The sequence below is a fragment of the Grammomys surdaster genome, unplaced genomic scaffold (assembly GCF_004785775.1).
Source record: "Grammomys surdaster isolate TR1022 unplaced genomic scaffold, NIH_TR_1.0 130, whole genome shotgun sequence".
Lineage (NCBI taxonomy): Eukaryota > Metazoa > Chordata > Mammalia > Rodentia > Muridae > Grammomys > Grammomys surdaster.
The window spans coordinates 2,116,580-2,144,315 of NW_021604588.1; the positions used below are offsets into that span (position 1 = coordinate 2,116,580).

The 27,736-nt window shown below is 41.5% G+C and overlaps 1 protein-coding gene across 4 annotated transcripts in view; it reads left to right on the forward strand.

Moving 5' to 3' along the window:
* Positions 1-2,362: 2,362 nt before the first annotated feature.
* Abl2 (ABL proto-oncogene 2, non-receptor tyrosine kinase) overlaps positions 2,363-27,736 on the forward strand; it is an 82,440-nt gene continuing 57,066 nt past the window's right edge. For all 4 annotated transcript variants that reach the window (XM_028758250.1, XM_028758267.1, XM_028758259.1 and 1 more), the window contains exon 1: positions 2,363-2,519. In XM_028758250.1, the coding sequence (XP_028614083.1) occupies positions 2,363-2,519 (157 nt within the window). The remainder of the gene's footprint in view (positions 2,520-27,736) is intronic.

Genomic DNA, 27,736 nt, shown 5'->3' on the forward strand with positions numbered 1-27,736 from the left:
ACAGCAATTACTGTCCATCATTCATGAATTAGCAGAGAAACCAAACTGTTGTCACCAAATTGAAATTCCACGGGTAAATAAAAACCAAACAATAAAAACAAATTCTATGATCATTTTTATGCTTTGTGAATTAATCTTTTCAGTAGCTGCAACCACTTTGTGAATGAAAAGAAAATAGTGTTTTGAGGCAGCATCTAGCTATGTCACACAGGATGGCCTCACTCAGATTCTCTGCCTCAAGTGGTCTCCCTGCTCCAGCTTTCTTAGCAGTTGGGAATACAAATATATACCACAGCATGGAGGTCTGTGGTCATTTTTGTTTGTTAATTTTCAGACATGGTCTTACTATGTCTTTAGCCTAGCCTTGAACTTGTGATCTGACTGCCTCTGGATCTATAATGGGAGGGGTACAACATGACACTCAGGAATAAAAGGTATTTTAAGTACAGAAAAACTTTGATATAAATGAAAATTCATATTCTATTCAATGGTAAAGTGTCATGCTTCTTTTCTATGGGAAGTAAATTCAGTTGTATCTGGCTGGTAGCAATGGAATAACTTAAAAGAGTGTTCATGTGGGTGCATGCATGTGCATGTGTGTATGCCGGTCACAGGACAACTTTTACTGTCAGTTCTTGCCTTTGCACCTGGTTTAAGACAGGGTCCCTTAGCCACTGCACATATAAGCCAGGCCTGCTGGCTTCTGGAGACTCTCCCATCTCTGCCTCTGTGCTTCTCGTAGACCAGCCAGGATCACAGAGCTTGGGCTAGTACATCTAGCTTTTCATTATGACCAGTAGCTTGTTGTGTGGGTCCTGGGGCTCCAAGTTCAGGTGGTTAGGCCTGCAGTGCAAGTTTTTTTTTTTTTTTTTTTTTGTTAACCCATCTTTCGCCAGCCCCTAAGGCTCTTTAATTGTGAATATCTGTATCAAAATCAGCTGGAGGTTGGATAGTAGCAAGTGGTAGAGCACTTGCCTGGAACTCAAGGTCCTGAGTTGGAGTCTCACCAACACACACTTGTGATCTTACAAAAGACATGTAAGAGGAACTACATCTATTTTGCTATCTTTTCTCTTCCTTAGGATTGTTTTCCTCAAACTAAGCAATGGCTCCAGTTCTCATTTGAAAGCAAAAGTTCAAGTAAAAGTCCAGTAACTGATCCTTTTAAAGAACAAAGCTAACAAAGAAGAAAAAGGACTAGTGGAAAATAAGCATTATCCAGTCTTTGAGAATTGAAAAAAAAAAACAACTGGCTAAACATTAAGATAAAAGAACACATAGTGGGGTGGTGGGATGGCGGAGACAATTGCGCACAGGGTGCACGCCTATAAAAATAACTTCTCTTCTGCCCGTTTCTCTATTTAGACACCAGAAGGTAAAGATGAGTAAGTTCTGACTCAGAGACAAGGTCAAAGTGATTATCTTTTCCTTGTCAACAAAGGAGGGCCTGACCTGCACAGCGAGGAAAACATGTCTGTGGGAAGATTAGCTTTACTGTCAGGCGTTTTAAAGTAAACAGAAACACATGTGGTTAGGTAGCTGGTGGAAGAGTTCAAGAGAAATCCATGGTAGTATGAGGAATTGAGCTACAACTGCTTTGCCAATAAGACAGCGAAGTGCACATCAAGGAATAATTCACCAAATTACGTTAACCCCGCACTTTACCATCTCCCCGTGAATTTTGTACCATTTCAAACTTCACTCTAGGCCTGATGTGTGTGTGGTAAGTGTGTGTGAAGGGCGCTCCTCAATTGAATGGCAGCGAAGCACAGGGATTCTCGAGCCTCAGCTGTTTGGGGCTGAGCTGCACACGTGGTCGGTTCTCAGCCTCCTCTGACTTTGACAGGTGGAGGTGGGACAGGAAAGGCTGGGCGCCCACACTCCTCCATGTGGGGTAGTGTGTGGATCCGAACGTGGGTGAAGATCGCGGTAAAGCACTCGAGGGCCCTGAAAGGCTTCGGTGGACTGGTGGGCCCCGGCTTCCACCCAGCGGGGCGCGGCGCAGGGCGGGGCCACATGGAGCTCCGCCCACCGAGTAGCGGAGGTGCCTGGGCGAGAGGGGGGCGGGAGACGCTCTGTCCCACGCTCGCCCTGTACTCGGTGGTTTAAAGATGGCGGCGGCGGCTGGGGCGAGGAGCCGCCGGAGGGGGAGGGAGAAGGAGAGTCTGTGAGTCGCTGGGAGGCAGCGCGGCAGCGCGGCAGCGGCTCTGAGGAGTCCGCGTGCGGAGCTGCGGGCAACTCCGGCCCGGAGGGCCTGGGTTTGGGCCGGAGAGGCCAGAGCGGCGCCAGGAACTCCGAGGCCGGAGCAGAGGAGTAATGTGAGCAGGGGTCGGCGGGGGCGCGGGAGTACGCGAGCGGCGGGATGGGGCAGCAGGTGGGCCGCGTCGGGGAGGCTCCGGGGCTCCAGCAGCCGCAGCCGCGCGGGATCCGGGGCAGCAGCGCAGCCAGGCCCTCGGGCCGCAGGCGGGACCCGGCGGGGCGTACCGCAGACGCCGGCTTCAATGTCTTCACTCAGCACGGTGAGTGTGTCCGAAGCCGGCGGAGGACGTGAGGGAGCCCGGGGGGTGGGGTGGGGTCGGGGCGAGGTGCGAGGCGGACGGGGCAGCCTTCGGGGGGCGAGGGCTGGAGGGGTGCCCGCGAGTGGGGGCGGAATCGGCTGCCATCTGGGCCAGTCACGGGAGGCGAGGCACACCCCTCCCCCCGCCCAGCTAGGCTCTCCAGCCTGGCTGGCAGAGTCCGGGGGCGGCGGCGGCGGCGAGGAGGAACAGGGGTCTTAGGGACCCAGGCTTGACTGTCTTGCTGCCCTGGGACAGGACGGGGCGACTGTGGAACAGTGGATGGTATCCCCAGGGAGGGAAGGATGAAGGCAGGTATGAGCTCAGGTTCAGGAGGTGGGAGGATAAACCGGTTGTTAAGGACGGGAACGAGTCGTGCCCTGAGGAATTGGGAAATAGGTACTGAATCTTTAGGAGATTGGGGCATATTCGGTATGTGTTTTATTAATCAGGCGGTGAACAGTGTCAGAACGGTGAACTGTAGAACCCTTTTCAGTATCTCTTTACTTTCAGCAGAGTATTTTCTCCAAACTAAAAATGAAAGGCTTTGCCAAACCACCCTGTTCTGCCTATCAGAGTAGGATACAGGATTCTGAGATGGCTGGCGGGGCTGTAGATGGGTGGGCATGCTTAGGGCTTCCATGTGGGTATGAACATGAGTTTTTCTTTGAGCCACATTAGTGTATACAAATATGCTCTATGTAGTCTGGGACTTACTTGGTCTCACATTCTTCAGAAGAGCTGTTTCTAAACTATTTAAAATTATATTTATTTTGTGTATATGTGTGTATGTGTGTGTGTGTGTGTGCGCGCGCGCGTGCGTGCACATACCCACGTATGCAGAGGTCAGGAGACAACTTGGGGAATCATTTCTCTCCTTCTACCATGTGGGTCCCAGATACTAAACTCTTCATCAGACTGGGGGGGGGGGCAAGTGCCTAAACTCTTAATAAATACAAAATCTGAGCACATACTCTCTTAATTTGTGTCTTTATTAATATCCACAGGCTAATAATAATTAACAAATAATGTAATTAACAGTCAGAAATAGAGTATAAGAAAAGGTGTCATGAGGAATATTAAGATAGAGCCCTGTAAATTAGTGACAGTGTGCACAGCATGTCTGAGGCCTGAGTTCAAGCCCCAGCAGCCAAGAAAGAAAGAAAGAAGGAGAAGAATGAATGAATATTAAATTTTTCCCCTTGATGCCAAGTGGATTCTTTTGTTCTTCTGTAGTGTTGTTGATGATTTTTAAGAGCATTGTTCTAGAGGAGGGCAGAATAGAGAAGGAGAAAAATATCAGAAGCCATCCTAAGGCCTGAGAGGCTGTGTGATGGAGATGTAACATCTGTAGGAAGGACTTGCTAGCAGAGGTAGCAAGCTGGTTTCACTGATAATGCATACAGGAGCAAAGTGAAGGATAAACTGTCTCGAGCACATAGCTCAGAGAAAGGGAAGGAGAAGTGTAGACTAGTCATGGGAAAGGGAGGTTCAAAGGAAGTGACGATAATATGCAAAGAGATGATCCCAGGACTTGTAGCTACTGGGTGAGTTGTGTCTGAGTTCTGCATTTGGACTTAGGAATAAACAGAATTTGTTTCCCTTTTCCTTTTTTAATTTGTAAAAGCAAAATTTAATTTTACATGTATGTGTGTTTTGCTCATGTACATCTGTGTGCCATATGCATACCTGATGTCATCCATAGAGGCAAGCAGGAGGACATGAGGTCTCTTCCTGTAACTTGATGGTTGTGAGCTGCTATGTGGGTGCTGGGAACTGAACCCAGGTTCTCAGGCAGAACACTGGCTAACAGCACTCTTGCACATAGGAGTTCAGTTTGGGCCAAGTATAATAGTATACCATTTTAATATCAGCACCTGGGAGATAGAGACAGAAGGCTGTCTTTGAGTTTAGGGTTAACCTGGTCTCACCTGTTTTCAGCAGTGTTATAAAAAATGAGGATGTGTTAAAATTAACATGAAGGTTTTAACCTGGGTGACTGGGATAAGAACGATTTTATTGACAAAGTTGAAAGTTAATGTGAATATGATAGCCAAAGACTAGTGTAAAAAGAATTAATACATACTGGAAGAAATATAGTAAATCTTTTTTAATTCAGAGGGCGGGCAGGTGATCCAGGAGATTAAACTGAGGGTCTCATATAAGCTAGACAGGTACTCTCTCACTGAGCCAAGGCATCCAGTATAAGGAGGAACTTTTGAATTTAGTTAATATATGCACTCATGGGGCTAGGAGAGATGGCTCAGTGGTTAAGAGCACTGGCTGCTCTCCTAGAGGTTCTGAGTTCAATTCCCAGCAACTACATCGTGGCTCACAACCATCTGTAATGGGATCTGGTGTGTCTGAAGACAGCTACAGTGTACTCATATACATAAAATACATGTCTTTTTTTTTTTTTTTTAATATCCATTCAATTCAAAACCTACCACTGTTTCTAACAGTGGTAACCCACAAAGGATTACCTAGCCTACCTGAGGAGGCTGGGGTTAGAAATGTGAAGACATCTTTGCTTGTATGTAAGGAGACAAACTAGAGGGCTAGGTAGATGGCTCAGTGATCAGGCACTTGCTCACCCTGTCAAAAGCCCTACCTTTAGCCTTCTATACTGTTTTCAAAATAGACACCTGCAGCTTAGACACTCTCTGAATTTGAGGCCAGCCTGGTCTACATAGGAAGTACCCACTTGGCATGATTGTGAAAAATAGTCTAGATGATGGAAGTAGCACATAAATTACTATTCCTACTACATCCTGTAGTCTCAGCCTAGGAAAGCTGAGACAGATGAATTGCTGTGAATTTGAGGTTAGGTTGGGGTATGTAGTGAGTAGCTGAGCAACTAGGCCTGTGTAGCAAGGCCCCATCTCAAAAAACTGGAAAAAAAATCACTGTCTTGAGTGTATTGAATTATTAGCATATAAGTCCATAACTAAAAGGTCTGGTGTGGAACTGGAGAGGTAGCTGAGTAGTTGAGAGCTTGCTGCTCTTGCAGAGGACCTGAGTTTGGTTACTAAAACCCATTCTGGGTGGCTCATGACGGCTTGTAACTCCAGTTCCAGGATATCTGATGCCTTCTGACTTCCTCCAGCATCTTCTAACACACACACACACACACACACGTACACACACTAAATAAAAATAAATCTTAAAAGTGTGATAGGTCCTTGAGTTTATGTGTAGAGTTGTATTTTAAATTTTTTTATTATTACTGTGTGTATGTTTACATATATATATATATATATATATATATATATATATATATGGTTTTTTTTTGGGGGGGAGCAGTGTGTGTGTGCACATGTGTTTGAGTGCAGGTGTGCATGGAGATGAGGGAACGGTTTTTGGGAGTCCTCTCTCTTCTGTCCTGGGTTCCTGGAATTGTACTCATGTCATCAGGATTGCACAGCAACTGCTTTGCTTGTTGAATTGTATTACTGGCTCTACATAGAGATTTAGATTTTAATGTAAGTTACATATTTTATGTATCTTAGGAAGTTTATCAGAGTTCATGATTTTTTTTCTTTAGCTAAGAGTGGCAGTTGTTTCATTGTTAATATGAATAAGTAGTTACAGCAATTTGCTTTGCCAGAAATGTTTTTAGAAATGTAATTAGAAGGAATGAAATGGCACACTATTTTTTGGTACCAAAGAATGAGGTGCTGTATGACTTGCTAGTTTTGTAGTTGATGTTTTATTGGTGAGCCAGTGTTTTGTGCTAGTAATCTAGAGTTGATTGTGTACTTGTCTTTTTTGTGTTTCGTTTTGACACAGAATATTGCAGTGTATCCTTGGCTGGCTTTGAGCTTCCAGCAGTCTTTTAGATGTGTTCCATGCCTCGCTGCTTCATCTGCCATCAGTATCCAGCTTACCTTTCAACAGTTAAAAGATTTCAAGTCATTATTGCTTCCTACCTACTTTTTGAAAATTATATTTACAATAAACCACAAATTATGAAGTTGTGAATAGTAACATTTTTTCCTTAAACTCACTATTTTAAATAATTGAAATTTTTCCCTTCTGTGTCTGTAGTGCAGTTTTAAGTCTTTACAGAATAAATTGTGGATACCCCAAAGTGAAGTGATATTCCAGAAAGATAATGTGATTTGATATAGTAACCACTTATGATTCATTGAAACAGTCTCTGTGTAGCTCAGGCTGGTATTGTTTATTTAAGACCGAGTCTTCTGTAGCCCAGGGTGGTCTGAAGAGAGCCTTGAATTCCTAATTTCTCTGTCTCCATTTCCCAAATGCTGAAATTACAGATGTGCACCACTACATGGGGCTTGTAGGTTGGTCTTAAACTCTCTAGTGTACCTCCACCTCTAAATTGTAGGTGTTATCATGTCTGGTAGTGATCACTAATTGTTACTAGAATTAAACTTTTGTTGTTGTGTTTAGATAAGTCCTCACTCTATATCGCTAGCAGGCAGGCAACTCATTATGTAGGCCAGAAAAAAATTCTCTTATCTCTGTCTCTGTATCTACATATATATTTGGCTGGGCACAGTAGTTTGTGCCTATAATCCAGCACTCAGGAGCTGAGGCAGGAGGATTGAAAGCTATGAATGTAGAAGAGTGTAAAATACTATTCAGACCCTCTATTAGTAGTGGACCATTCTGTGTAAATGGTTCAGAACTACTGAACAGAAGAGACAGCTGAGAGCTCACATCTCCATCCACAACCATCAGGCAGAAAGAACACTGGAAATGGCTCTATCTGCCTCCAGTGACATACCTTCTTTAAGAAGACCACACCTCCTCTAATCCTTCCCAAACAGTTCACCAACTGAGGACCAACGATTCAAATATATGAGTGTATGGGGCCATTTTCATTCAGACCACCACACTTTGATTCTTTATTAGAACCTGAACTGGGTAAGTGTTCTTGGGTGGCTAAAGTATTCATTTAAATCACATACATATTCTTCCTTTTATATATTTCTGTAATAGTATCAGTTTAAAAGATTTAAAAATGACAACATATCTGATAAGTAACAAATGTGCTTGATACAGTTTTGTAGGTGAAGGCCAGGGAGATGACTAGGATAGTTGAATCTTAGGGGCTCACTGACTGAAACAGTAAACTTCCAGTTCACAGAAAGACCCTGTCTCAGAAAATAAGGTTGAAGAAAATTGAGAAAGACATCCTCATGTCAATCTCTGGTCTCTACATTGGCCCAGGTGGTGAACTCACCCTCCTACACATGCATGTAGCATACACGCATGCACATGCACGTGCGTGCATACACACACACACACACACACACACACACACCAAAAAAGAAGACCAGAACAAATAAGAAAACTGTAGGTAGTTATTTCACACACATCAAAAAAGAAGACCAGAACAAATAAGAAAACTGTAGGTAGTTATTTTCTCCTTGATAACAGAGTATCCAGATAGAGAAGATCATTTTGTCTTGGACATAAATGTAAATGTGTGGAGGAGGGGTAAGGGGTATCATCTTATGACATCCAAATATATAATTGAAGTACTCCAATGATCTTTTTTTGTTTTGTTTTGTTTTGTTTTTTGTTTTTGTTTTTCGAGACAGGGTTTCTCTATGTAGCCCTGGCTGTCCTGGAACTCACTCTGTAGACCAGGCTGTCCTCGAACTCAGAAATCCACCTGCCTCTGCCTCCCAAGTGTTGGGATTAAAGGCGTGCGCCACCACCGCCCTGCATGTTAATGACTCTTAAGAGAATTTTTAGGTATAATTTAGGCTGGTCTAGTTTCCACTGAGAGCATCCACTTGTCCCTGTCTCTGAGTGCTGGAGTTAGAGGAAGGTACCACCGTGCCCAGGGAAAAGATTCATTTTTATTATTTTAAATTATGTGTAAGTGTCTTGCATAGGTATGTGAAGATTAGTGCGGGTGTCTATAGAGGTCAGACACTTTGGACCTCTTGGAGTTGGAGCTCCAGGTACTACTCTGAGAATACCGTACAGAATAGAACACTGTTTCAGTATGGTTTTCAGTCAAACATCCAATCACATAAAAGCATGAATGAATACACACTTAATATATAGTTTCCCAGATTTAGTCTGGATTCCTTAAAAAAAAAAAAAACAATAACTACATTGGGCTTTCATTCATTTTGCTTCTTGTAAATGTGCTGAGTGAGTGGTGATTCTTTGGATTCTCCACAGTGAGCTCTGCTAGTGTTGGGTTTTGATCAGCATAACACAGAGGTCAGCAGGCTCAGGCCATTTGTGTTCTCTGGTTTGCTGTCCTAGGAGAGGACTGGCTCAGAGATCTTTCAGTTGATGTGGTCAAGGTCAAAGGTATTACTCTGTAGCTTAATAAATATTGTATACACATACTTTCATAATCTACACTTTCTTTATGTTAATTATAACAAACTGAAAAAATACTACTAGTTAAAACCCAAGATTGCCACTTAGTATTTTGTGATTCCAGGTAATTGCTAAGAAAATAATCTATGAAAATTAATAATATATTGTTTATATCTTCCATGTGTTCTCTATTTGTAAAAAGGCTGATGCCTGAAGTTTTTTTGTTATAGTAGCTCTTTGAGTAATTTAAACATTGCATTTACTGTACAAAGACACCTAAATGCAGAAAACAAATGAACCATGGAGGAGAGCTAATGTAGTAGTAAATAGTTGGGCATGGTGGCAACATCTTTAACCCCAATACTAGGGAGTCAGAGGCCAGCCTGGTCTACACAGGGAGTTCCAAGACAGCCAGAGCTATATAGAGAGACCCTGTCTCGAAATAAAAAATTGTTTTGAAACTTTTAAAAAAGATTTAATTACTTTTATGTGTATGGGTATGTTGCTGCATGTATGTCTTATACATATGTGTAGTGCCCACAGTGGACAAAAGAGGGCACTGGTGTAACAGACAGGTGTGAGCCACCATTTGGGTGCTGGATATTGAACTGAGTCTTCTGAAAGGTGCTCTTAACCACTGAACATCTCTCCAGCCCAGATCTGTGGGCACACAACAGATAACCACTTTTTTTTCCCTTTAAATTAATGTTTTAGTTAGCATACAGACCAATGATTTTTCACCCTGACATTTTCGTATGTATGTATCTTCGTTGTACAGATAGTTGAATGAAAAAAATAAAAAATAAAAAGGAGAGGACACTGCTCCTAGGTATGGTGGAGGAGAGAGTTTATTATAGCCAGAGTCAGAGACGAGAGACCAGAGAGGACATTACTCTGAGCTGGGCCAATGTGGGGAAAGGGGGTCCAGGTGCAGCAGCCCGGAAGCCAGAGGTACAAAAAGGACAGATAATCAAAATATCTGTATTGTATAGGGAAGAACCTCTTGGGGAAGAGTAGTAGCCCAGCTTCTGGGATGGAAAGTTCAGGACAGAAACCCTGTACCGGGTAGGAACCGAGGGATGCTGGGAAAACCTGGAGGCCAAGTCTGCTTTGATATGTTGAACAGGCACCTCAGCCATTTTTCTGGGATTATATCTGTCATATTATGGTACATAATTTATAGTCAGTGGAGGTGCTTTGAACAAACCTGAGTGTTCTTTGTAATTGTTGGTGGTTTTAAAAAGTATTTTAAATCTGCCTTTATTTTCTTACTATGCTCCTCAATTGGCCTATTTTTAGCTTAACTGTATTTTACCATTTATATTTGAGACAACCCTACTTTGTAGCCCTAGCTGGCCTGGAACTCATTATGTAGTCCAGGGTGGCCTTGAACTCTAGCCAGCCTACCTTGGCTTCCAGAGTGAGCAACCATGCTTGCCTTTTAAAGTCTTCAAGTAAAACTTTACAAAAGTCTATCTTTATCATCTGTTTCATTAAAATTTTTTATTATGTTCTATAATTAGCCTTGTTATTTAGAAAAGTTCTAATTCTTTTATAAGTTCTTTGACCTAATTATTTCAAAGCTTTTTTTTTTTTTTTGAAATTATTAATTGTTCAAAAAGAAGTGTCATCTTAGTGATGGGCTGTGGTTGTCAAGGTGTTTTCAGCTCTGAACAAGTAGATTGTTTTCCTTCTCAAGTCTCACTAGGTCACACACTTAGTGTAGTTTGTTTGGTTTTTTTTTTTTTTTTTTTTTTGCTTTGTCTTTGTTTGGTTTAGTTTTGCTTGGTTTGATTTCTTGAGACAAGGTCTCACTGAGTAGCCCAGGCTGGTGGTGAACTTTGAGCAATCCTCCTGCCTCTGTCCTGGGATTATAGGCATGAGCCAACATCTCCTGCTTATTTCTTGTTCCTTTTGTCAGTATGTGGAATTTATTTGGTCCTGGAAATAAATCCAGTGCCTCATGAATACTAGACAAGTGCACTACCACTGAGTTATATTTTTGTCCCAGCTTTTCATTTTTATTCTTTAAAATTCTTTGTCTTAAATTGTAAAGGTTTGGTGTGGTAGGTGTGGGAAGAGTTTGTCTTAAGGAGGAACCTTTACACATACCAGTTTTGGAGTTTGTTGTCTTTCAAGTTTAGGATGTCTTGATTATTTCTTTGCTTTCCACAGTACTTGCCTTTTCTCTTCTTATGACTTTATATTATAAATTTATTCACATTGATGTCTTCATGATTGTTATTTCAATTAGTAAATTTTCTCTCATTCTTTGCTTATTTGCTTGCAATCATTTCTTCCATTCTCTGAGAATTGCTGCTTCTGTCTACTTCAGCTGTTGCTGTGGGTGGTGTGTGTTGGCAGGACTCTTTAGGTATAAGAAACAGGTCGGCTTAAGTAGTCCATAGAAAGCTCACTGGCCAGGTAGAGAACTCAAGGACAGGAATGCAGCAAGGCCTGTCCAGAAACAGGAAGTGGAGGGCTGCTCAAAGCTCAACCAGTATTTATTTTTTGTTTCCTGTTTTGGCTTCTGTTTGCTCATTTTATTCTCCTTTCCAATTCAGTTCATATTACACTACTGTTTTTTAACCTTCTGCCCTGATGAATAGGACAGTCCATATAATGTTAGTTTCTTAGTCTCAGCTTTTAAGTTCCCAGGGCAGTCACTGTAATGACAATAGCTGTTAAGAGTCTCTCAACTTCTATAATATTTTGAGCTAAGGGATAGATTGTATTGGAGACTGAACTGGTATGTAGGATGTGTAGCCTTCTTTTCTCTACCAAATAAATAGTCAGTAGCACTCTGCTTCCAATTGTAGCATCCAAAATGTGTGTAGATACTGCTGGATGTCTCTGGATATACAGTCCTCTGCTGCTGAGAATCACTAACCAAAAATGGTTTTAGCTGTTGTCAGCCTACCACTGTGAGCATGTCAGGAGGCTTGGTAAGTTGGGGAGGTCTTTGCCGTCTTTTGTAGCAACTTTCAAATGGTTTCTTTCAAACTTATTTTTTTCATACATCTGTAGTTACTGCACTTCCCTCCCCCAAAACAGGGTTCTCTATGTAGCCCCAGCTGTCGTGAAGCTCCCCTCTGTAAACCAAACTCTGTCTCCCTCTGCCCTCAAACTTACAGATTCACTTGCTTTTGCCTCCTGAGTTCTGATTAAAGGCATGTGCCACCATGCCTTTTTAAAGTTTGAGAGACCAGTAGTCAGCTGACATTTATTATTTTTATGCTGATTTGTTTATTTCGAGGTTATTAGCATATGCACCACGATGGACGTGTAGGTCAGAGGACAACTGCTCTCTCATCCTAGGCGTTGAACCAGGTTGTGAGACTTGGCAGCGAGCATCCTTTCCTATGGAGCTGCCTTCCATTCTTACAGTCTTTGACTACAGTGATGGAGCTTGTCATCTGGGTCGTTGCTTTACATCTCTGGATCTCTCCACATGGGCCACTGCTTTGTTTTTCTTTTTCCTAAGAGCAAGTAGTACATTTATGAAGGCTATTGGTTGTTTTTAAGAAAAAATTTGATTTTGGTTTTTAGAGGTATAAAGATTTAGAACTGGAAGAAACCTTAAGAATTGTAATTTTTGATAAAGTTGATTTACAGATAGGCAGACTGATACCTGGAGAGCTGACCACCTGTCACTAGATGCAGAGGACAGAAGTCACTCTTCTTACTCTTTATCATTGTAACAAAAGGCAGACCAGTAAGAGAAACTCTGGGAGGTGTTCATCCTCTGGTTTTACACAGAAGGATGTTTCACTTAGAGATTGTTTCTGGCCACTGGCTTGACTCCCTGCCCCACAGCCCCTCTTTAAACAGTTTTTTTGTAGCACAGGCCAACCTAGAACTCAGTGTGTCACTGAGAGTGGCCTTGAACTTCTTCCTCCTCACCAGTTTGCAAGCACACCTGACTGTGTAGTCGTGTAGGAGCTGCTTCTAGCAGTTGCAGGTGCTGTCAGCTGAGCTGCATTCCTAGCCCCAAGCAGCCTGATGTTTACATTGTTTGTATGCTTTAGTTCTCTGCCATCCTAGGAGATAGTATATGTACACATTTTTCTCTGTGTTCTAAAGCCTTTATCATAATACAGAAGGGGTGTGTGGAATATCATTTATTAAAGGTGAATGGATTAGTTCATTTGATACTAGTTTGTAGAAATGGTGTTTCATGATTTTAGTCTCATGTTTTTAGACTTAAAATAACTATTAATAAAACAAGCATATATAATTACTATCAGGAGATAATGTTTCTTTTAAACAGTTTGGGATAAAAATAGGTGGTAGAGACCTGTAATCTCCCCAGCTCTGGAGGCTTAGGCAGAAGAAGCCAAAGTTTAAGACCTGTCTGGGCTACAGAGTGAGTTTCCAAGTAGCACGGACACTGAGGCCTTTTGGGCCGACGGTAGAGCTCTTGCTTAGGAGATGTGAAGCCCCACACTCAGTCCCCAGTGAAGGAAGGGCTGGTGGCCAGTGACATGCTTAACAAAGTGGCTTTTCTAATTTTAAACAGAATTTTTTATTTTAAAGTTTTTTTCATTGTTGTTTGCTTTTGTGCATTTGTCTAGTTTTTGGTGTGTGTGTGTGTGTGTGTGCGCGCATCCATATGTGTGCTTTCTAGGCAAGTGTTCTAACATTGGGCTGAACCTCCACTCCTCATTTTTTGAGACAAACTCTTACTAAGTCCGAAATTGACTAGAATTGCTGGACAGCAAATCCTAAGAATCCTTCTGTTTCTGCCTTCTAGTACTTGTTTACAGGTATGTGCTTCCTGCTCTGACGTCATTTTTTATAGATGCTGGATTCAGAACTCAGGTCTTCATGCTTGCTTGGCAAGTACTTTGTTGACTAAGTGATCTTCCTAGGCCTCACTATACACCCAAATCTGCCTTAAACTCCTAATCCATTTTTTCCTGTGCCTCTTGAGTGTTGGTTGGGATTAGAGGCCTACACCACTATGTCCAGTTTATACTTATGTTTTGGAGGCTTTTGGGTTTTCTTGGTGGATCCTTGCAATTACAGCATAAAGCTGTAAACTATTTATTTTTTTAGACAGAGTCTCATTGTGTAGTTCTGGCTGGCTTGGAGCTCGCTGTATAGATCAGGCTAGTCTCGAACTCACAGAGACATGCCTTCACTGGCTCCTAAGTGCCAGTCTTAAAGGTATGTGCCAGCACATCTGACTGTACCATTTTTGTTTTGTTTTGTTTTTTTGTTTTTCGAGACAGGGTTTCTCTGTGTAGTCCTGGCTGTTCTGGAACTCACTCTGTAGACCAGGCTGGCCTCCAACTCAGAAATCCACCTGCTTCTCTGCCTCCCAAGTGCTGGGATTAAAGGCATGTGCCACCACCGCCCGGCTGACTGTACCATTTGTAAAGCATGCTGTTAATAGCACAGACTTTGTGTTAGACTGGGTGAATTTAAGATGCTCAATTAAATTAATGATTTTGGTAGCTTGACTTAGGTATAAACAAATTTAGAACCTTAAGACACTTTAGAAGTCATTTATGTGTAGGGAAGTTATTTTTCTCTGTGTGTCTATTTTTTCCTTCATCAATAAAATCATAATGTTAGGGATGGTGAGATGGCTCAGCAGTTAAGAGCATTGACTGCTCTTCTGGAGGTTATGAGTCCAAATCCCAGCAACCACATGGTGGCTCACAACCATCCGTAATAAATAAGATCTGATACTCACTTATGGGGTGTCTGAAGACAGCTACAATGTACTTATGTATAATAAATAAATAAAAACCTTTGGGCCGGAATGAGTGGGGCCGGAGGGAGAGGGAGAGGGAAGGGGAAAAAAATCATAGTGTTGGAAGTACCTATCTGACAAAGTTGTTGTAAGAAATTATTGTTATGTGTAAAATTCCCATAGTGCGTGGTACATGCTAAGTACTCAGAAGGTACTTAATAGTTGTTAGTACTTAAAACCTTTGACAAATTACCGTTATTTTATTTGTGGATGTGTAGCACTGGGATCGACTCTAGGGCCTCTCATATACCAGGCAAGTGTTGTACCTGAGTTACATACAGTTCTGCTTTTCCTGTTTCTTTTCTATTATTTTGTGTTTGTTTTTTTTTGTTGTTGTTGTTTTGTTGTTGTTGTTGCTTTTTTTTTTTTTTTGGTTGAAGCACTTCAGATAGCTCCAAAATGCATTTTTAAAAACAATCTGAAAAATGTTAAGGCCAAGATGATTTTGAGATATTAACCTATGGTATCATATTTAGGTATGTAGGTATATTCTGTGCCTTGGCTTAATTTTCTTGTTTCTGAATGTATATCTAGGGCGTATATACACGTAAGCGCGAGCGTGCACACACACAACACACACACACACACATACACACACACAACACACACACACACACACACATACACACACACATACACACACACATACACACACACACACACACACACACACACACACACACAGACCATCTTTCTGATTGGATGTGTTTGTTCAGCACTTTATTTGGGTACCAGCACTTGTGAGGTAGAGGCAGGATGATCAAGAGCTTAAGGTTAGAGAATACAAGGCCATACTTGGTTACAGGAGACCCTGCCTTCCCCCTCCCTCCCTCCCAAAAGAGACAAAGCATATTTTAAAATGATCCTAAAAACACTTCTCTGGTGCAGCTAAGCTAGAAAAGAAATGGAGAGCTAGTGCAGCTAAGGACAGAGGTGCTGGGGAGTCGAGGCAGGTAGAGGGCAGGGCTCACTGCAACAGAGCCTGGTGGGAACCCAGGAACTGGCATGCGGTGAGAATCGAGTCTGCACGCTTGCCTATCCCATTGTGGGCTGCAGGGTTTTGGTGTCTGTGCTCTGTGTGTCCGTGCGCTGTACTTCTTCTCCAGCTGGCTTCCTTAGCCGTGGCTTGTCGGTAGGGTATAATGGCTGCTTGGCTCTTCCTTATTGTAACTCTTAAACTAATCTTTGGCATTTATTCCTACTTCGGAAGGTCGCGGTATTTCTTTTTTTTTTTTTTTTTTTGGTTTTTCGAGACAGGGTTTCTCTGTATAGCCCGGGCTGTCCTGGAACTCACTCTGTAGACCAGGCTGGCCTTGAACTCAAAAATCCGCCTGCCTCTGCCTCCCGAGTGCTGGGATTAAAGGCGTGCGCCACCACCGCCCGGCGCGGTATTTCTTTTAAGCTGTAAATGATTTATTTATTGAAGGGCTAGTGATTTCAACCATTTGAATTCAGAAAGGTGTGGCAGGTCTTGGTATTTTTGCACTTCTCTTTCAGCTGTGTTACTGTGGTAGCACATCATAGTCATACACACACATGCATATTTCTATATGCATATATAGCCACTACCCTTCTGTTTATTTATTTATTTGTAAAACTTTTGTATTTATTTACTTGTTGTTTAAGTAAATATGTAAATGTGTGGGTGTGTGCCATGGTGGAGGTCAGTGTCAATAACTTGAGGGGATGGGTTCTCTCCTTCTAAGTGGATTCCAGAGATGAAGCACAGGTTATCAGGCTTGTTGGCAAGTGTCTTTCTCCCAAGATATCTCAGTCGCATTGTGTCCCCTTCTCCCTCCACTTTAGACTAGTGGGAACATATATACTGTTTTTCAATTTATCTCCTATCCCCTACCCTTAATTTATATTGGTTGAGTCTTCCACATCAGCAATTAATTATTAGTGAGTGTGCATGATGTGTGTGTCCAGTGAATGTGTGCAGTTGGCTGTCTTCTTCCTTTATGTGGTGTTCTGGTTTTCTTTATGTTGTGATGAAACACTAACCAAAAACAACTTGGGGAGGGAAAGGATGTTTGGCTTACAGGTTTCTGTCCATCAACAGGGAAAGCTAGGACAAGAACTTGAGACAGGAACTGGAACAGAGACCATGGAGGTCTGTTGTTTACTTACTGGCTTGCTTCTAGTTTAATTCAGCTCCCTTCTTATACAGTATAGACTCACCTGCCTGGGGATAGTACCACACACAGTGGGATGGAGCCTGTTTTATTAATTAGTAATCAAGGAAATGCCTCATAGTCATGAAGGCAGTTCCTCAAGGTGTGTTAAATTGACATCTAAAGCTAACTATGGCTCAGGTTGCCAGGCTTGTGGTAGCACTTTCCCCACTGAGCTATCTGTCTTGCTCTTTTTTTCGTTTCTGAGACATGGTCTCTCACTGTATCCTAGTCTGACCTCACACTTACGATGATACTCTACCTCAGCTTCTCAGTTGTGTGAACCATGCTTGACTCCTTTTATGTGTGGAGCTCTGAGGTCAGCCTTGGTGGTGTTCTTCAGGAAACAGGTCTCACTGGAACTTGAGGCTTGCCTGTTAGGTTAGGTTGGCTAGTCACTGAGCCTCTACAGTCTACCTTTACCAACAGAACCATCTTCTAAGTACCCCCCCTCCCTTAAAGGATATATGTCATCTCATTGTATGGGTGAATTTTATTATTAGGTTGTATACAGTGCTCCAGTGAAAAATGTGGACTTTCACTTTAGACACCTGAGACTACACAGCTCTGAATTATCTGTATGGAGTTGGAATTGCTAACAGAAAGGATATAAAGATTTCAGTACAACCACCATTGAATACTTTTTATCTGCCATTTTGTGAATACAGTGAATATCCTTCTCTGACAACATTCCTGGTGCTATTAGAAGTGTTTCGGACTTGGAAGTTTTTAAACTTTGCATAGATTCTATAGATTCTGCAGGTTGAGTATTCCTAATTTTAAAATTTGGAAATCTGAAACTTGCTTTTTTTTTTTTTAAGAAGCATTTGGGATATTGAGTCATTTCGAATTTAGGAGCAAACATGTACAAATGTACAACATCCTGTGTGCTTTTGAGTCTATTCCTGGTTTTCTGTTCTTGTTATGTTGATTTGCCTGTTTAATTATGTACCAGGACCTCACTGTGTTGTTGTACTTTTGCAGTACGTAGTATAACACAATGGTCAGGATCTAGATGAGCTCCATTGCTTAGCTCCATTGAGACAGGGTTCTCTGAGTAGCCCTGGCTGTCCTGGAGCTCCTCTTTATAGACCAGGCTAACTTCGAACTCAGAGATTTACCTGCCTCTTCCTCTTGAGTACTGGGATTAAAGGCATGTGCCTTCACTGCCTGGCCATTTGTATTTATGTTTAATTACTGAACTTTAAAGGGCTAGATAGAATCAACAGAAGAATGAAAACATTTCCTTGGATTTTTCAAAAATAAAATTCAGTTATTTGGGAGTATAGGGGCTTAGTTTAGTGGTAGAGCTTGCTAGACCCTGGGTTGGGTCCTCAGTTCTGAAGGTAGAAAGGGCTGAGGGATCTTGCTTTGTCTCCAAACTAGGGAAAAGCCCCACAGGCATTTGCTACCTTTTCTCTAGCAGAGTATATTTCCTTACATCAGAGAGAGAATGTAAACAAAAACTGAAACAAGCCCCTTGGCCCTGTGTCCTTGGAGGACAGCCATTAAACCTCTGCTGTCACTCCTCACTGGTATTGACAACCAAAGTGAAACAAAGAGTAAGTTTAATTTCTGGATAAATGTTTTATTCACTTTGTTAATTGTGAACCTTCTAAACTAGAGTTCTTCCTCCATGGGAAGCCCTTGATCAGTTCAGTGGTTAGCTGTGAGCATCCACCTCTGAATATGTCAGACTCTTGCAGACCTCTAAGGACACAGCTAAACTAGAGTTCTTAAGTGAAGGAGAAAGTTTTCATTGATCTGTTTTGAGACAGCCTCATAATATAGTCAGGCTGGCCTTGTACTTGAGCCTGCATTGTTTCAGGCCCAGACTCTTGGGGTTACAGGCTTGAGCTATGATAATCATCTTAGAGCCCCTCCCAATAGTCCTCACACTAATATTAATACTTTTCTTTAAAAATTTATTATTTCTGTTCCCCCTTAGGTCATATTTTTCTTGAAGGCTATGTCCTCTATCCTGTTGAGCACAGTTGATTAAGGAGCAGAGCATAATAACAGAAGTGATTACAGAGGCAAAGCAGAGAACATTTCAGCAGTCATTTCAGGGTACAGCTTAGTGACTGACGTACTGATCAGAGCCACTTGATTTGATTTAATAACCAAAGCTTACTTGTTGTCTATTGTTATTGTTGTTAATGTTACTACTAATACTACTACATTGTTGTTCTTTTTGTTGTTGTTGTTGTTGTTGTTATTGAGACAGGGTCTCATGGAACCCCGGCTGGCTTTGATTTTGAATTTGCTATGTAGCCAAAGGTGACCTTGAAATTCTGATGGTCCTGCTTCTATCTCCCAAGTGCTGGCATTATAAGTAGGTGCCACCATGGCCTGCCTGCCTTCCTTTGTCCCTTCCTTCTCATCTCACTCTGTAGATTAGGTTGGGCTGAAAGTAACTGTAATTCAGATTGACCTGGAATTTGTGGAGATCCTCCTTCCTACACGGTCCCAAGTGCTGGGATTACCAACTTCGTACTCAGATCTGATAACTTAGCTCTGTTCCCCTTTTAGATTTATTTGTGTGTGTGTCTGTCTGTGTCTATGCTGCGTGTGTGTGTGTGTGTGTGTGTGTGTGTGTGTGTGTGTGTGTGTGTGCTGTTAGAGGCCTGGAGAATGTGTCAGATCCCCTGGAGCTGGACTTAGAAGCAATTGTAAGCCACCCATCCTTAGTGCTGGGAACGGAACTCAGGCTATCAAGTGCTCTTAACTGCTAAGTCATCTTCCACAGTCCCCTCAGATCATTTTATTCAAGTGAAGTATTCTTGTGACACTTTGAATAAAACATACTTGGTCCAAGTAAGGCATTGGTAACTTTTGAAAACAATGTGGAGGAAGACTGCAGGGTAATATTCTATTCCTTAAAAATGTCATAAGTTTAATTTCTATTCCTTGAAAATGTCATGAATTTAATTTCCTTCAAAAAGGAAGCGTGGGCTTTCTGTCTCGTTCTTAGGTGGTGATTTATAAAGGACTAGCACTCTCACAGTGTTAGTCTGTAATTTGTAAGTGTACATGTCAACCGGCAAGAAGTAGAAATCTGGAAATAAGACACACCTTTTTATTCTTTAAAAAGTACAATTAGTAATTTTTACTTTTTTGATGTAGATAATATTTACTAAATAGTGTCAAATGTCACTCCTAATAAGTAAAGATTAAATTTTTACCATCTTAAATTATTAAAGATTTCCTACTTGTTATAGATAGGGAATGTTATAACTTCATATTGTATCTAATGCATTTGTAGTGTGTAAGTTTTAAAAGTTGCCCATAAATAGATACTATGAAAATCTCAATCAAGGAAATTGTAGTTTAAAATGGCAGCAAATAGTGATAAGTTTTGAGTTTTGTTTTGTGGTGATGCTGGGGATTGAGCTCAAGACCTCATGTACAGTAAACAAGCATTCTACTACTGTGCCTGTTATTTCTTTTTGGACAGAAAAATAAAGAACACTAAAACCATGACAAAACCTTCATGTTGTTTCCAAAAGGAAGACCTTAATTGGACCAAAACCAAAAAGTCACATAGACAAACAGCCTTAGAAAAAGCTGATTACAAGATTGGCACTTAGCTATCTGGGAACTTAGGTTTTTGGAAGTTTCCCTCCTTTCTCAGGTCTGAAAAGAATCGATCGGTTTCCTAAGTTGTACAAAATGGTTGACACTGGATATCTGCATTCTTTCTGGGAGTCTGAAATTTTGATAGAGGTGTTTATGTTCCTACTTGCCAATAGTAACATAGAGAGCTTGCCTTGGAGACAACATTTAATCAAGTGCCCTACTGCTGAGCTACATCCTTTTTGAAAGGGTTTCTTTCTTCTAAACTTCCAATGTACCAGTGGTTCTGATTTGTGTTCTTTTGCTATGATAAGTTATAGCCCTCCATCTGTTTGGTTAGATCTCTTTGCTAATAAGTAGTAGTGTGACTATAGGTATGTGCTAGCTTGTGACTCCTTGCCCTTGTGGATTGTTAGCTGAGATCCATCCACAAGGGCAAAAGGAGCAGGGACCACAGACGGGGTGGAGGTGGTGGTGGAGGTGGTGGTGGTCGTGGTAGCAGTGGTGTTTAGAATCCCTATGAGTACATACAGTGAAGAAGACACACCTGGACCAGCTGTGGGGAGGCAGATCAGCTATACTTAGGGTGATTCAAGCCTTATATAATTTTGGGGGTTGTGGGTGGTAGAAACATCCAGGATGGGCAAATGCTTCCTCATTAAGCGTGTGGAAGCATTTTAGGAATCCCAGGTGCTAGCTGAATGGGTTCTTATCAGAAGAAAGGAAGTTGAACCTGTAATCTTGACCAAGGCTCCCTGACAATCTGCAGGTAGAGGTGTGGGTTTTTAAACCCCCAGACGAGGTCAGAGAAGGCCTGCCAATCAATGAAGGGAGTCCTACATATTGTGCCCAGTCGTAGAAGGCTATCCAAACAATGGTAGACTTCCACCTAAATTAGTAGTTTTCCCACACTAGCTCTCAGTCTTTTGAGTCATAACCAGGAGGTGGTATTGGGGACTCTGACACAATGGTGGGTGGGGACATTTATAACTGGAGCCTCGATGTGGAAGCATCCAAAGAATCGTTGCCATTCGTTTCTGCTTATCCCCAAATGTGGTTACCTGAAGGTAGAGTAAGTAAGCTAAAAGTTAGTTCAGGCTGGAGAGAAATGGATGGGAAAAAGCAAAGCAAACCCCACAAATACTCCCTTTGATTTGTGGGTGTGAAATTTCTTTTAAAGGGGCAATATTTGCTTTTTCTTTTTGAAGTAGGATCCTCTATAGTCTAGGCTTCCTTAGGACTCACATGTAAGCTGGGCTTGAGAGGCAGAGGCAGGTGAATCTCTTTGAGTTTGACTGGTTTATGTGGTGAGTTCAGGAGCCAAAGCTACATAGCTCCAAACAAACAAACTCAAGCTAGCCTTACAGGACAAGCTAGCATCATACTCATAAACAGTCTTCCTGCCTCAGCCTCCTGAGTACTGAGGTTACAGGAGCGAGTAAGGGTTCTTAGTTTCTTGGTATCTTGCAAAGGTTCTTGATTCATAGAAATGTATAGCCATAGAAGGAGAACTGGGAGCCACTAAGTGACTCAGCACTGAGTTCAGTAGAGACTTTATGAACGCTGTTTGGCATTGGTTGATACGTGTGTGTTAGCAAACTTCAGTGACTGATGATTGAGTAGAGAGAACTGCTAACAGTATAGAAAGAGATTCCCAGTTGTTGCTATTAAGCAAAATAGAATAATATAAAGCAATATATTCCTTCTCTGCCTTTTTTCTTTCTTTAATTAGAATGTATCAAAACCACGTAGAAAACACTTTTTAAAAAAGTATAGAAAAACAGGTGTTTTTTCTATACTAGATGAAAAATACTTCTCCCTGGTGATTTAGATATAACATACCCAGTTAAGACTTCACTATAGGAAGCTGGGCATCGATGTGCACACCTTTAATCCTAGTACTTGGGAAGCAGAGGCAGGTGGAGCTTTGTGAGTTTGAGGCCAGCCTGGGCTACAAAGTGAGAAGTCTATACATGAGAACTGAAGTCCCATCTGCTGCAAGAGCACCAAGAGGTCTTAACCACGAGAGTCTCCAGCCCTGTGCGAATGTTTTAAGAAGGCTTCTTCCCGTATTGCCCAGATTGCTCTTGAGTTCCCAAGCTCAAGTGATTTTCTCTCCTTGGTCTCCAGAGTGCTGGGATTACAGGTATGCACTACCATATCCAGTGAGTTTATGTTTTGATGGGGATGAGAAACCTTGAAAATTGTAGTGGACTTAGTTGACTAGCTTTGAAGTATATTTAGTTTTGTCTTTAGCTGAATGTTTTACTATCCCCTGGATCCTATTGTTCCTATTGAGAAAGTAACTGTCAGTATAATTGACTTCCTGAAGACAAATGTCATTCCTATTTTTGTTGTGGTAAAACACGTTAAATACAATGTGTTAGTTATGTTCATTCTTGAATATCCAATTGCCCCAAATGTATCCGCCTTTTAAAACAACCAACATTTATTATTCTCTGAGTGTTGGAAATGTAAGAGCAACTTAGCTCGGCTGTTTTGCTGTTTTTCCACTGCTAGCTGGGCCCCAGTCATCTGAAGGCTTGTCTGGGTCTGCAGCATCTATTCTAAGATGTCTCACATACGACACCACCAGTGGGAAGCCAGGTCTTGTTACATGGACTTCTCACACATTCCTCACACTGATGGCAGCTTTTCCCAGTATTTCCATCTTACTCTATGGGTTTGGAACAAGTCTAGTTCTACCCAGAGAGGGAGTTAACCTTCCCTTCTTGAAAGAAGTATCAAAGAGTTTGGCTGAGGATGGGGTTGGGAGTGGATGTAAAACAACACTTTTTTCTTTTTGGAGATAAAATCTTAAGTAACACAGTCTGGATTCAAACTTACTGAGTAGCTGAGGGTGACCTTGAACTTGGATCTTTTTTTCTACTCAGATGCTGGGATGATGGGTGTATACCACCATACCCTGCTAAGATGCTTCTTTAAAGAGAATTCTAATTTAAAAAAAAATAGGAGAAACATATCTTATAATTCCATAGATTTGATGGAGCTAATACCAATAATGTGTCTGACGTTATTCCAGACCAAATGGCGTAGACAGTTCCTTTCATCTTTATAGTAACATGGAAGGTAATGGAGCTATCTTCAATAGGCTGATAACATGGAAAGAAAAGAAGAAGAGAGGCAGCATGGCAGTGTGAGCCACAGTAGCATGGGGATTCCACTTTGGGAGATTTGTTGACTTTAGTTAAGATTTGAAGCCAAGAGTTAAGAATTTAGACCGTAGGAGAGAGGTGGAAGTGCTTCAGACCGAAGGAGCAGAGTGTGGACGTGGAAAGGCAACAGTTTCCACCTCCTGAGCGGAAAGCTTGGGACTCTGCGAGTTCAGCACACTCTTTTTTTTTTTTTTTTGGTTTTTCGAGACAGGGTTTCTCTGTATAGCCCGGGCTGTCCTGGAACTCACTCTGTAGACCAGGCTGGCCTCGAACTCAGAAATCCGCCTGCCTCTGCCTCCCGAGTGCTGGGATTAAAGGCGTGCGCCACCACCGCCCGGCTTCAGCACACTCTTTATCTTAGGGTTTTCTAGAGGAACAGAACTGATAGAATGCATCTATATGTATTTCAAACAGATTTATTAGAGTGGCTTACAGGCTGTGGTCTAGCTAGCTAGTAAGAATGGCTGTCTTCCAATGGGAATCCCAGTTTTCCAGTAGTTTTTCAGTCCATGAGGCTGAATGTCTCAGCTGGTCTTCAGTATATGTTGGGATCCAGAAGAAGTAGGCTCTAATGCCAGTGAAGCAGGAAGCAGGTCTTAATACCACAGCAGCCGGACAGATGAACTGGCCAGCGAGAGTGAGGGTAAGCAGGCGAAAAGCAAAAGCTTCTCTCTTCCGTGTCCTTTATGTTGGCTGCCAGAGTTAAGATGCATTTTCCTACCTCAAATAATCAAATTAAGAAAAACCCCTTAGGTATGCCTAGATAGATACTTTGGTCTTTAGTTAATTCCAGATGTAGTCAAGACTACCTGTCACAACTAGGTACTTTTTTTTTTCCAGTAAAGACATTAACAGTACCTTAAAATTGTTTTCTTTCATGGTGATTGGTGTGGACATGCAGTCCCAGGATTGAAGAGGCAGAGTGAGAAGGATCATTGTAAATTTGAAGCAACATAGGGAGACCGTGTCTGATCAAAACCAAAACTGGTTTTCAGTTATTTCTTTTTATTCTACATTAGCGGAAATAATACAATATGTGAACAATTTCTAAGCCCTCTACAAGTAGTTTTGTCAAATGCTAGCTTTTTGGAAAGTATCCTGTTTGATATTCATAATTAGGTTGTTGACTGTTAGATCAATGAAGTATTTTTAACTTTCATAATAAATTCCTTTGTTTAAATTGTTACTAGGCAAATATTAAGTAAATTGGTTTAATTTTGCAATTTATTTTTATATAAAAGTCCTTTGGCCTGGCGGTGGTGGCACGTCCTTTTAGTCCCAGCACTCAAGATTAAACACACAGGCAGAGAACTAATTTCGAGGCCAACCTGGTCTACAGAGTTAGGTCCAGGACATCCTAGGCTACTCAGAGAAACACTGTCTCAAACAAACAAACAAACAAACAAACAAAAAACAAACAGGACCTTTGAAGAGATTCTATTAGAAATAATACTTTAGGAAAAACCAGATAGGTTTCTGTTTCATAAGAATTTTATTGATCTCAAAATTATAACATTTACAAAAACCAGCCAGTGTTGATACTGCTTTCACTATGTGTAAAAAGGAGGGTTTCTTTTTTCTTTTTCTTTTTTTTTTTTTATTCCAAAAGGGTTTATTGTCATGGCGGGTGGTGGATGAATCTGGAAGTACCCCCGTAAAACTCAGGCCAGTCCCAAGTTATATAGGGAAGGAGAAAGGGGGAGGATCTGGGGAGGCATGTTTAATTTGCTCTGCCCTCTGGCCTTCATTAGTATGTAAATCCCTAGGCCCTGAGGCCTCTAGTCACGCCCTCTACCTGTGCACTTTGGGAGGGGCTGTAATGGCTGGCCTACATGACTGAACAGTGTAATTCTATGGAGTCTAGACTGCTTTTCAGGACCCTGGGTTCTAGGGGCGCGCCGAACTCCTTCCGGTTCCCACGCAGAGTCTCGGGGTTCTAGGCAACTGCCCAGCCATGACCCAGAATACCAAAAGGAGGGTTTCTTGTAAGTGAATTTATTATCAGTTTACTAAAATTAAAAAATTGTTCCTTATCAGGCCACTAGGGGCTAGTCCTGTATGTAGGCAGAAAATACAGTTACCACTACAGCTTAAAAATGATCTCCCTTCTAGTTTAATTAGCACTGTCTCATTTGCTTACATGAACAAAGTCGACTTTTAAGTCTGGTTTGAGGTATTAATTTTGATAATAATTTGCACCTTTGGTAAGGATTTGCTGTAATTTTACTTTTTATACTTACTGGCATGATATATGTGAAGAGGTCAAAAGTCAAACTGTAGGAATCTGTTTTCTTAAACCATGTGGGTTCCAGTGCTGGAACTTGGGTCATCGGGCTTGGCAGCAAGCCCCCTTATGCACTGACTCTTCTTGTTGGCCCTGCTTTGTGTTTAAAATGTAAAAAAAATCATTGGTCAATTTTCCCAATGGTGCTGCCTCAAACTGACTTCTTTGATCACTTGGGGAAAAGTTATAGTTTTCCTCTTTGGTACAAAACATGTTTTACTTGTTTTTTTTCATTATACCATTCCTTAGAAACTCAGAAAAGCTGGTATTTGGTTACCATTTTTTTTTCCAAAATTATGTGTGCCTTAGAGACAGGCAAGTAGAAGGAAAGTTATGTTACTTTCAAGAGTATTTAACAATACTCTTAAATACTTTAAAGAGATGGTGGCATGTGCCTGTGGTCCCAGCACTGATACTCTGGAGAGAGACAGAAGCAGGAGGATCTTCAGTGCAGGACTAGCTTGGGCTGTGTGGTAAGGCCTTGTTACCAAAACCGAGCACATGGACAGCTAGTCAAGGTATTTAATAGTTTATTTTTGTCTATATTTCTTTATAATTACATAGGAAAATACAATGCAATGTAGTTTATAGAAAAGTATGATTTAAAGAAGAATATATGAAGTGGAGCAAGAGTGTGCTCTTGCTCTTTGTCTGTCCCTACCCAGTGTGTCATGTCGTCCAGGTTGGTCTTGAACTTAGTATGTAGTTCAGGATGGCCTTGAACTTAGTTCCATATTTAATATGGAAAATTTACAAGAAAATAATTTAGGCACATATGTATTAAGAAAAGGATGTTAGGGTGTGTGTGTCTGTGTTCATCCACGTGGAAGGCCCATCTCTTATTTAATCCTACTTGCTAAAGTACTCCTCTCTAAACATCATAACAGAGGTTAAGTTTCAGTGCATGAACTCTTGGGGTATACACTCAAATCTCATCCAGATCACAGCATATACCTTATAGTTACGCAGCCTGTTGGGGTCTGTGGTTTCCCATTTGAAACAAACTTCACAGTTTTTACTTCCCCATATCCCACCCCTCTACCCCCCCATTATTAGACTTGATGTTTGAGAAAATATTTTGCTCAACCAAATTGTATTCATTAAGACATCTCTTCCAAAAGACTAGCTTTGCTATGTTGCACAGGGTAGTCCCCAAATAGTGTGGCCTAAGCTGTCCTTTTGCCTTAGACTTCGTGGTACTTGGGACTACATCTAGTTCAAACTTTTCTTTATTTGTAGTGCTGGAGATTGAAGTTAAGCCTCTATACATGCTTGGCAGCTGTTCTACCATCAAAGTATTTTACTTTTTATGTGTTAAAAAACAAGTGTGTGGCCGGGCAGTGGTGGTGCATGCCTTTAATCCCAGTACTTGGGAGGCAGAGACAGGCGGATTTCTGAGTTCAAGATCAGCCTGGTCTACAGTGTGAGTTCCAGGACAGCCAGGGCTATACAGAAAAACTCTGTCTTGAAAAACAAAAACAAAAACAAAAACAAAACCCCAAACAAACAAAAAAAAACTAAAAAACAAAACAAAACAAGTGTGTGGTGTGTGCACAGAAATCAAAGGACAACTTTTGGAAGTCAGTTCTCCTTTTCCCCTGTGAGTCCTAGGATAGAACTCAGATCATCATCAGCCTTGGTGGCAGGCACTTTGACCTAGCTAGCCATCTTATGGGTTTTATTTCTTCTACTTCTCACTCCCTACCCCTTTTAAGAACATTTTTATTTTGAGTCAAGGTCTTGCTAAGTTGCCCAGACTGACTTGAACTCCGCAGCCTGCTGTCCCAGCATGTACTTCAAAAGTTAGGTGTCTTTCAGTATCTTAATCTCTCTCTGTCTCTCTCTGTCTCTCTCTCTCTCTCTCTCTCTCTCTCTCTCTCTCTCTCTCTCTCTCT